General features: G+C 46.0%; 1 protein-coding gene across 1 annotated transcript in view; it reads right to left on the bottom strand.

Annotated features, from left to right (window-relative positions):
* Positions 1-705: 705 nt before the first annotated feature.
* Positions 706-11,685, bottom strand: part of CDH4 (cadherin 4) — a 426,922-nt gene continuing 415,942 nt past the window's right edge. The window contains exons 12-16 of the mRNA XM_063404276.1: positions 9,604-9,837; positions 8,589-8,822; positions 4,374-4,513; positions 2,365-2,529; positions 706-990 (exon numbers count right to left, since the gene is read on the bottom strand). Coding sequence (XP_063260346.1) covers positions 784-990; positions 2,365-2,529; positions 4,374-4,513; positions 8,589-8,822; positions 9,604-9,837 — 980 coding nt within the window. The 3' untranslated portion in view covers positions 706-783. The remainder of the gene's footprint in view (positions 991-2,364; positions 2,530-4,373; positions 4,514-8,588; positions 8,823-9,603; positions 9,838-11,685) is intronic.

The following is an 11,685-nucleotide window of genomic DNA, read 5'->3' as shown; positions in this document are numbered from 1 at the left end:
CATGATGACTAGTTCACCACCTGCTGAGGCTTAAAGATGGCTGTTAAGATTTAGACTGAAAACATCTCCCCCCTCCCCACCCCCCATCCTCTTCCACCCCAGAATGAGTCACCCCCTTAAAAAAAAACAAAAACAAAATTAAATGAAAAAAAAGGCAAAAAAGAAACAATCTCCACAGTTCCTTTTTGTTAACTCCTTCCCAGCTAGAACTGGCTTAGGGTCACAGGGAGTGCTGCCCAGGATGGTTGTATGTTTGTTTTCATCACTCCTGAGATTGAAGGGAATCTGACACATGCACCAAAAGGCACTTTCAAATATATATATATATATATATATTTTAAAAACAGTGCTTCTGTTCTAAGAAATTCAAGTTAAGACAGAGTGCCTTTCACTCTCTTTAGTCATAAAGCAGGTAAACGAGCAATATCCCAGCTGACATTAAAAAAAAAAACAAAAAAACAACCCAAAAAGAAACCTGCAGCAGAGACAAGTGTTCATGCGAGACAGCTCAATATTCTAAGAAACAAAATACAAAGGAAAGAAAGGAAAAAAAAAAAAAAAGAAACCTCCTATATCACCACTAAAAATAACAACACAGTCAGCAGGGGATATTAATTAAAAAAGCTGCCACATCTGTACAGTTCTTGCTCCTGCATCGGCTCTTTTCATTAACGTTGTCTGTGGGTTTGTTGTTTCCTAAATTTCTTTTCTTCTTCCTTTTTTTTTTTTTTTTTTTTTTTTGAAATTTTTTTTCTTTTTTTTTTTAAATAAGATGAGGTCAGTTCAATCCTCCTCTCCTCCCCCGTACATGTCCGCCAGTTTCTTGAACCTGGGCCCCCAATCGTTCAGGTAGTCGTAGTCCTGGTCCCCAGAGCTGGAGGAGTTGAGGGAGCTGACGGAGCCGGCGGTGGAGCCGCTGCCCTCGTAGTCAAACACCAGCAGGGAGTCGTAGGGAGGGGCTGTGGGGTCGTTGTCTGCTGCACGCAGGCCCTGGGAGGGGGGAACACACGGTGTTACTGCCCACCACGGGGTTTGAGGGGGAACAGGATGGGGGGGATGCTTGGGATTCCTGCAGCAAAGCTAAAATGGGAAAAACGAGCGTCCCGCGGCTTCCCGGATGTACCTCTGGGTACAGACATTTCAGGAGAAAACCCAATAACCCCCACTGTCCCGAAAAGGAGTCATTATTTCCAACTGTTTGTTTCCAATAATCCATTTCTGGATCTGGAAATCTTTGTGTCCTGGCCAGCATGTCCTTTCTGGGGTTGCCTGTTGAGATTTCCAGCTTAGCCCATGAAACAAAACCCAGCACCCTTCCTCTCCCACCAATATTTTAATTCTGATGATTTTCATTCCTTCAGGAAAACAAAATAATAATAATAAAAAAAATCACTCCCGGCAAAATTCTGCAATTAGGACAGATGTGGGGTGTGGAATCCTGGGCAGAGGGCTGGGGAGCATTGCTGCTCGTGTGAGGTGTGGGCAGCAGTGTAGGCAGGCCACGGAAACAGCCTCGGGATATGGAGAAAAAAGAATTGCTTTGCTGCAGAGCCCAGAGTCAGGAAAAGCCGGGTGGAATAGCCCTGCAATAAAGCAAATGTTCCACATTCCCACCTTCAGAAGCCCTGGCTCTCAGTGTGGGGAGAGGGAACTGGTTCCAGCAGCAGGGGCGTGTGTAAAAAGAGCGAGCATGCACGAGCATGGATGTGTGTGAATGTGAGTGAAGGATGGGCAATGGGACAAAGGAAGAAGGGATTTTAATGATGAAAATGAGAAAAGCACAGCAGGAAATGCATGTAATAATAGAATTAAATGGCTGTAACATTTATTTTTCTGGCTTGGGAAATGGATGGCGTGCTTTGTCTCGGAGGAAATAATGCATTGATTGGTTTGTAACCACTCAATCACTCAAAACTAAAAATGAGATAAATGCCAAATGGATAGATATTTGTACAGGCAGATAAAGGAGCAGTAATCTAACATAAAATAAAGAAACCCTCTCTGATCCGAGTCTCTCTGTGCTGCAAACTCTTTGAGAATTTACACCAAACAGAGCTCATGAGGAAGGCACGGACTGCTGAAATAATTACATGTCCAGGAACCACAAATGGCTCATTCTGCCTGGGTGCTGAAAAGCCTGGTGTTTGTGACACCCACGAGACAGAAATCTTGGGCTTTTTGCTGGTTCAATGCCTTCATTAGGCCAAGCCCTGCATCCTTTGCTCATGCCAATCCTTTCCCTGGCTGGCATCAGACTTGCAGCATGAGCAGCAGCACAGCTTGGTCTGTGCAGTCAGGGAAACCTGACGTTAGCTGGCTGCTCAGGCTTTGAAGATGTGACACAGGACCCCCTACAGAACATACCTCATTAATAAAATCACCAATATCCCCTGGATGTGGGATTACTGGTCTTATAGGATACTGTGGTTCAGCACCAATAGGTCTTTCATCCACCCTTCTGACTCCAGGTGTCTTGTTCAGCACGTGATCCATGGTCTCTGGCTGCTGGAGCTGGCTTAAGTCGTAATCCTGTGACAAATGGGAAGGCACAGTGTGAAACCCAGAGCTTTTCGTTCAGATCACCTGCTCATTCAATGTGCAAACAAGTCGAGGGCTCCAATTCTGTTTCAGCTGAAGTTCGATAGCAAATCTTATCCCTGGGTATGTAGCACCTCCATCTAAATTACAGATGAACCTGACCTCTGAGCAGCTCATAAAATTGACCTCCTAAGAGTGTAGCTTGTAGGTTAAATGAAGTATTTAAATACTTTCTGAATATTTCAAACAGCATCTAAATATTTGGGATAAAACCCTGGCTTTTTTTGTGTGTGTGCATAGGTGTGCACATTACTTTTTTGACAAAATACACATTATAACGTAGAGACACAGTGTTGGTAGATGTATTATTGCAATTACATTTCTACAGAAGTAAAAACATTAAAATGTGTTTTGCATTTATGCATGTAGGCTTTTCAAAGTAATTATGTTCTTTTTGCTCATGAAAAATCCCAACAGAACAGGTTTCTATCACAAAATGAGAACCAGGTAATATTTCATTAAAAATGTATTCACGTAGGTAATAGTGTTTTGCTGCTCATCCTTTGCTGTTATTTTTAACAAATCCTTCCTAAAATATTTAAGCCTACAGTGTAGTTGCCTGAAACCAGATACTTTAGTTATGCTTAGAACAGTCCTTCTACCAGGAAAACTATCCCTGTGCTCAGACGGGGATGATTGAATCTCCAGAAGCAATATTTATAAATAACTTGACAGCGACAAGACAAAAAAGGAATGTTAATTGCAAGGATTTTTCTGTGGAATAAGAACTTTACAAGGTTTGGGTGAACTCCTGCCTCAGAGTTTGCCATGGCAGCTCTCACCAGGCTCACCCGCTTGCCTTCCAAGCCAGCAGGACATGGCAGGGTGTGCTACAGTGGTTTTGTGGGATCCCTAAGCACTGACCTGGAACCATGCAGTCCAACTCAACAAGCAAAAAACAAAGCTATTACACAGTGTACAGTCACATAATGTGCATGAACATCGTATTTGAGAGTGACCTGGGCTCTTTATGCGTGTTTGGTATGAGTGAAAAAACAGCGACTTCAACACGGGTGACCAAACTTTGCAATTTTAGGTGAGAAATTGGACACGGAGCAGTGGAAAAGCACATCCCAGGAGTGCAGGCCAGGGAAGTTTTCATGCAACATCAGCACTGGTGTCTGTAGGAAGAGCCACTGGAGGAAAGCTGACATGTTCAGGCAGCCTGTGGCTCAGGGCTCTGTCACCCAGCAAAGCTTTGCCACTGCGTGCTGTGTGGTGAAAGAGAAAATCCCCAAATCTCTTTAGACATTTCTCACAAACCATGTCCAGAAATTAGAAGAAATTAAAGGCACATTAGAGATGATTAAGTAAATGCAGGGAAAGCCCACAGAAGCTCAAAGCTCAAGCAAGCCAAGGCAAGAGACTGCAGCCACAGCGCTGGGCAGGGCACAGCTGCTGGCTGGTTTTATGAAGATCTCTGGTAAAATACACAATTTTAATGACTTAAGTAACAGAAATGTGGTTTAAACATGAGTGTCAATGGAGTAATTTACAGTTCTTCCCCAGAAAGCTGCCTAGGGGGTAGAAAAATCCCTGTGGCTCCAGCCTCCTGGCATTGTCCTGCTTGCACAGGAGGCTGTCCCAGTAATATCCTGAACCTCCTGGACCTGCTGCCTCTCCACCACACCAGGGAAACCAATAAAGCTGCCTGGTCATAAACAAAGGAACACAAGCCTTTGCATGCATTTTACTAAAAATAATGTGCTTTCTGCCTTTCTGAGAGTACAGATCACACAGCTGCTCCTTGGCCACAACCCAGGGGCTCCTCTCACCTGATCCTCCTCTCCGCCTCCCTCCTCGTCGTACTTGAGGATGTTGTCCCTGACGTCGTCCTCGGGGTCGATGAGGAGCTGCTTGGTGTGCCGCTCCTTCTCGCGCCGCTTCATCCACACCACGAAGAGCAGGACCATGGCTGCAACGGGAGCAAGCTGGGTGAGCTGGGACCTCCTGCAGCACAGGGCTGAGGTGTCCTAACGCCTCACCCACCCCTGCCTCACTGCCTGCTGGCAGGAGGAATAAAATGTTAACCTATTGCAAGGTCTGATTTTAAAGGAGAGATCAGTGAGAGCTGTAAATTCTGTGGCAGATTCCCACTACAAACATTTCTTTAAGATCCACCAGTGATGCTGATTGAGCTGATATTAATCAGGGGTAAAATGCACGATCAAAGGAGAAGAAACCAGAAAGTGTGAAAACTGCAGCTTTCTGAAAATACTTGATCTGAATCCTGAGTTTTCAGGATTACATTTCCACCTTTATTTTATTCAGGGGCATAAAAATGTAGGGAAGAGAGCTGCAGAGAAGGAAACAGGTGCAGATACCCAACATTTGTGAACAAGGGGCTGTTCCAGCAGGTTCAGCCCATTCAGGTCACCAGCTCTGACTGTGACAGTCTCTGCTGTTTTCTGCAGTTGGCCAGGCAAGACTGATCTGGGGAGGATGCACAACACTGGGTCCTGTAATCCAATTTGGCCTCCCTCACATTCTCCTTTGGTCCATGAGGGAGGCTCTTCAGACTTCTGAGATCAGATTAGCCAGGACATTAGCACATGCATTTGGCCATTGACTTGGAAAGCACATCTCAGATCATCTGAAATCCTTTCAGAGAGCAGGGCTAGCTTTGCAGAACGAGGGAGAGCAAATCTGGTAGCACACAGCCAAACTCCTCAGGCATCAGCATTTGCATGCCAGGCTTGGCTAATCTCCCTCAGCACAGTAACAGGGAGAGATGAGACTGAATCATGAGAAATTTTTCCCTTCTTAAACAACTTAACCACAAGGAACACTGGCTCACTGCTCCCCAACCTCACCCTTCAAAGGGACAGCCACATCCCAGGGGCCATGTACTCCCTGTGAATTACTGCACCCAAGATTATCTGAGAACTCAGGTCTCCACTAACATAAGGCAGCCATATCTTGTCTTCTTCGAGAACGTGTTAATACATTAATTTTCATTCTTGTACTCAGTAGCTGTAAATAATGCCCTGGAGAATGAAGTTCAGCCTGGGCAGCTGCTGCAGTTACACCTCCCACTGTCTGCTCTCCCCTCCATTCTCCATGCAAGCCCCACACTGAGGTGGAATGGTGGAAATTTGCAGGAGAAGGGAGCAATGGATGGACAGTGGAGGTGGGAACAAGTGTCCCAGGTTCATTTCATCTGGGTTAACCCTCAACTGTGCCAAACCAACACAGCCAACACAAGCACACCCAGGCAGGATGAGAGATCCCAAAGTTTGGGGTTTTCAGCTGAGACCAGACCCTGGGAACCTGGATGTGCCAGCCAACTTGAAGGATGATATGGTTAGAGGATCCAAACTCCTCCTCCCAGCACCAAAGTGTTTATACCCAACAGGAATTCAGTGAAGTGAGCGAAGAGGACCGGACAGCTAATTACTGCCATTGTGTGCCAACTGGCGGCCATCCCTGCCTGCCAGCTAACAGAATTGTTTTCAGATAGTTCAGCATTTCTTTAATGCTTATCCTAGATCTATTCAAGGAAGAAAAAAAGAAAAGGAAAGAAAATGTAACTCTCATCTGTAATATAAAACCTCAGCTATTTAGCACACTATTGAAGTCCTTTTTTTCATTGTTCCTTTTCAAGTCGCTCACAACAAGATACCTGACTGGTCCACAAAGACAATATTATAATGGTTACTGGGGTTTATCTTTTTATTTCCCTTTTTTTTTTTTATATGATGCTTTTTCATGGACTTGTGGAAAAAACGGTGCCATTAACGCCTTTACAGCTACCTTGGAAAAAAAAAAAAACCTTCAAAGTGTCAATGGTGGATGTAGTGCACTCTCCTTCCTTTTATTCACTCTGCAGAATGGGAAGTGCTATTACTGCTGTTAGAACCATTTTTGCTCTGCATGTAGTTTTCCTTGAAATCTATTGTCTTCACCCTCCACAATTTTTTACTGCATTGCTCTTCTAAATGTGTTATTTGTGCAGCTAATACATAAGGTAGCAAGAAGAAGGAAAAAAACCTTTGAGAAAACGTAAAGGCATAAACTTCCTTCACAGGAGCAATCATGGATCTGTCCCCTTGTTTCTTTTTGCTTTTAAAGTCATCCAACTTTGACCTGCTGACTCTAAAATGGACAAACAGCACAAGAAAATCCCTCCCCTGCCTTTTTCCAGGCTACTGTTTAGAGGTCACGATATGGAACAGATAGAAAGGAGGCAAAACACTGGAAGGATGTAACTGTAAAACTGCTCATTGCAAATTACATTTTTCATCAGTGATACAGTGCTTTGCAGCTCTCCAAGATAAAAAAAAAGTCAATTAGAATTACAATGAATGTAAAAATAAGCTTTTGTAATAAAACCCGTAATTTAAAATGGGATAATGTATCTGAAAATGGAAAGAGGAATCTCTTAAATCAAATGTCCTTCAGCTGAAGTTAATTTCAGTCAATAGGATTTTCAACCGTTTTAAATTGTATTTTAGCACTGGATTTATACAAGAGCAGCAAAAAGAAGACTTGTATTTAATCACTTCTGTGGCTCCAGTGCAACCTGGACAGCAAAAGGAGGCAGGGCTGATGAACACCTTCATCAGGGCATGTGACTGCAGTGCCCCAAACAACCACCCTGGCTGAAGGGAGCAGCCAAAACTGGGAGTGAAGGGCAGGAACTGGGCACCGTGGCTGGGCACAGGGATGCTCCACCAGCTCAGCTGGGCTGCCAGAGGAGCAGGGTCTGCACAAACACCCAGTTCCTTTCTCACTCTCCATCCTGATGCAGGAGATCAATTACACACCAATACATCCCCACCACCAGCCAGGATGTGGATGGATGTCCAGGGGTGTCCCAGTCTCCTGATGTGCCATGTCACGTCCCCATTAGGTGACATTTGGAGCATATGTTGCTCTGTCTGTTCTCTGTTAAAACGCATTGGGGGTAAATATTAAATGTCACTTAGCACCATAACTCCCATTAGCTTTAATGAGAGTCCCATGGATTCATCCTGTGTTTCTTGATGAATATTTACCTCATTGTTCATTTCAGCACTTGCTTTTATCTATTCCTACTGTGCCAACTCCTGCTTGCAGTTATAATGATATAATTTTTACTTTTTAAGTGTGCACACATGGTTATTGGTAATGCTCATGGAAGCTTGGGACTGATAGCACTCCTGGACAAAAGGGATAGTTTTGCCTTGAGGGAAGGGATGGCCAGTCCTTCTCTGTGATGTACCCCCAGTCCTCCATTGTTTCTGACAAACTAGGAATCCTTCCTCTAAAAACACTCATAATCCCTCATGATCCCCCAATCTGAGGTCATTTAAAAAGCAATGGGAATAACTACCATTCTTTTTCTCCTTGGAACAACCAGAAAAACACAACTGTGCACTGGCTCAGCAAGGGACTATCCAGACTCCCATAACTAGTGTATCTGGGACTGGGAACCAGTATATCCAACAGCCAGCCAGACATGAGAGCTGTGGGAGAATCTGACAAAGAAATTTAGAAGAAGCCTTCAACCTTTCCCTGCAAAATGTGGATGTTCCTATCACACTCACTACTTACAAGTTGTTGCCAGGTGCAATAATGTTTGCAAAGCTACTGGAAGTCTTAGAAAGACAGGTCTGACACAGGCAGAGCTCATTTTGCTGATGCTGCAGTGAAGGAGGTTTGAATGCAGATGTGTGAAACACCCCCACAGCCCAAGCTCAGGGACCTGCCCTCTGCATGGAGCTTGAAAAATACAAGCTATAGGAAAGAACAACAGGGAAACATGAAGGAGGGGAGATTTAGAGCAGATTTTGGGAAGAAATTCTTTACAGTGAGGGTGTGGCACAGGCTGCCCAGAGAAGCTGTGGCTGTCCCATCCCTGGAAGTGTCCAAGGCCAGATTAGACAGGGCTTGCAGCAACCTGGGAGAGTGGAAGGTGTCCCTGTCTGTGACAGGAGGGTTGGAACAAGATGAACTTTAAGGTCCCTTCCAACCCAAAGCAGTCTGTGATTTCAGGCCATGGTACTCACTCAGTAAGATAATGATGCAGATCAGGATGGCAATGATGGCCCCCGTGCCCAGCCCCGCCGCCGCCACGGCCCCGATAGTGGTGCAGTCGCCGTTCTCGTCACACGGGCACACCTTCACCTTGATGACAGAGGTGTTGTACAGCGGGGGGTTTCCTGAGTCTGTCACGATGATGGGCACGTCGTACACTCCTGCCTCCAGGTACATGATCCGCAAACTGAGCTGGGCGTAGTCCCCTGGACACCAAGACAGACAGACGGACACATCATACACACTGGTAGAGCCCTGCAGCCACACTTGTGCAGGCTCTGTATTCACTCACCCTTCCACCCCAGGATTTTGGGAACTCACTGATGACAGGCACAGCCAGGTAATCCCTGAGCTGTGAGGGCACAAGCTGTTGCCCCTGGTCTGGCCCTCTCTGGCAGACCTCAGTGAGAGGGACCAGAGTTGAAGCCAAAACCAGCCCACAACTCCACGGTATTTTCCATCCTCTGCTGAAACTACCAATAAGCAGAGCAATTAGGGCCATTTGTGGTTGCACGCTGCAATATAAAAATCCTTCACATACTGGCAATCTTCACACTTACCTAGCCCTCCTGGTTCCATGGTAAATTAAAAGGCTGCCTTTATGCAATTATGGTCAGAGAAATGAACATTGATCCTGATTGTGGCTTATGACAATTACACTAGAGGAACATAAGGAAGACTGATAATAGCTTTTTTCCCCTTGGCCATTATGGATGATTTATACTCTGTTCACTACTGATAACTGTTCATAATTATGAACTGCATTAAAAAAAGCCAAGTGCCAAGGCTCTTGGAGTTATGCTGCAGGTCTGATACAAATCATTTCTGATTAACTATCTTGTCTATAACGTCAGCCGTAATGCGCTTTAAAAAACAAAAAATCAGATTTAAAAAGAAAAGCGGGGAGGTTTCGAGCTTGGCAGCTGCACGTGGGGCTCGTTAGGGAGCCAGAGCCCAAAGGTGCCCAGGATTGCCTGCCCCGTTTACCATTGAGCCGTGTGATGGTCCAGTTCTTCCTCACGGCGGACGGCACGCTCGGCAGCTCGAAGACGAAGGGCCCCACGTTGGGGTCGACGTCGGCGTCGGCGGCCGTGATGTTGATGACGTTGAGGTTGGGCTTCTCGCAGATCTGCGCCTCCTTGGGCAGCAGCTCCGGGGCGTTGTCGTTGATGTCGATCAGGTAGATCTGCAGGGTGCCGGTGCCGCTGGCCGGGGGGATCCCTGCCGGGACACACGAGCCTGTGACCGCTGCCCGGGGGACCCCCACAGACCAGACCCCTCTCTGCCTTCCAGCCCCAACAAAACAGGGTTTTCACCTTCCCTCCCTAGGCCTTGCTAGGGACACACTGAAATTTCATGGTCCCTTGCTTTATGGGGTGTAAAACCTCCCCAAGCCTCCTCATGTTCCTGTTTTCCTGCAGAACAAGAGGTTGAGTTCTGCAGAACTGTAGCCTGCAGCAGTGCCCCTAGTCAAACTAAAAGTACAAGCAGGTGATGCCAAGCTGCTCCTGCAAATCTTGGTAATGGCTGTTTTGATGACTCTCTCCTCGGAAACCAGGTTAAAACCATGCTGTGGATTAGGATTCCCTTTCTGCCTTCCTTACATTGCAGTCAAGACTTTTCTTAATGACAGTATCTCTACAGTGGAGCCCAGGGACAGAAAGAGAGCATGTCCAAGGAGTATTGGCTAAACTTCTTTATCATGTACTGAGAACAGCAAAAACAACTTCAAGGAAAGAAGATGCTGCTGCTCCTTCAAGAAAGAGAGAAAAATCCCCACCAAAACCCTTGACCCAAAGCTTTTCTTTGATGTCAGAGAACCTGGAACTTGGGAGCAATGTGGCAAGAGTCTATTTGCCTAGATGAAACTTTAGCTGTTATCCTAAGCACTCTAGACAGAATTTTAAATAAGGCATTGCTTTATGTGCATTTTAATGGCTGCAATATACCAGTGATAGATTAATTTTTCAGAATGAAGAGATTTATCTAGGCCCTGACTTTCTGAGCTGCTGAATGATGGATGTGGAGGCGCTGATGCACTGCTGCATCAGCACCACAGCCAGGGAAAGGGGTTAACTCCACATCACCCTGCACCAAATGCCTGGAATTTGCAAGGTCAGATGGTGAGGATTAGGTTGATAGGTTCAAACTCTACCACTGTGAACAGCCTTGGCCTACTCATTTGACCTGTTTTGCCCTGTGGCTTTTGCACATGAATACCACTAGACCTCTTTGAGAACATTTTGAATTTCCCTGTCCTGGCTGCATTCGTTGAGGGGAAGCTTAGGATGGGGCTGTGGGGTGAGTCCTACCATTCATGGCACAAAGAAGGGGCAAAATGCACTTCTTGGTACAGCTCCTCAGCACTGAAGCTCTTCCATGAGTTTCCCTCACCCCTGTGACCTGGGATGCAGTGATTAAAGTGATGCATGGAACCCCAGGGGGAGGAAGTTTTCATTAGCCCTGCAACCACCACTGAACCTGCTCATAATGACCATGGCAATTCCATGGGATCACACACACACTGCCCTGAAAGCACCTGCAGAGCATGAGCAATAGATTTATGTGCTCACAGCCAAGCCCAGGCTGAACTGTGCTGCTGAAGCAGGGCTCTGGTTTGAGTGCTCAGCACCCTGCAATGGGAAAGTGAGGGTGGGTGAGGGGGAGGAAGGCCTTTTCCTTGTCCTGGGAAACTCCTGAACCTTCTCCAGATGGAAGCACTGAGGAATGAAATACCAGCATGGCCACATTTGGGTGTGGCTGGCAAAATTGGTCAATTCCTTCTAACCAGGATTAGGAAGAGAAAAACAGGGCAGCAGCACTGAGCTGCTTTGCCCTTGAGCAAGGCCAGTGGTTCTCAGTGCTGACTGGACCAAAAGCACCGAGTGATCTTCAATGAGAAGAGCAAACAGGACTTTTCCAGGAGATCTGACTGGCCTGAGTGGCTTTGGTAGTAAGCACACCAAAGGATTTGATGATGGCTGCACATTTCAGGAAGGCAGTGGCCAGAAAAAGCCCAGCTGCAGTGACAGACACACCTTTTATGAAAGCCACCACGGTTCAACAGAT

The sequence above is a fragment of the Prinia subflava genome, chromosome 8, assembly GCF_021018805.1.
Source record: "Prinia subflava isolate CZ2003 ecotype Zambia chromosome 8, Cam_Psub_1.2, whole genome shotgun sequence".
In the NCBI taxonomy this organism is placed as follows: Eukaryota; Metazoa; Chordata; class Aves; order Passeriformes; family Cisticolidae; genus Prinia; species Prinia subflava.
This window is presented reverse-complemented; position numbering and strand designations above follow the sequence as displayed.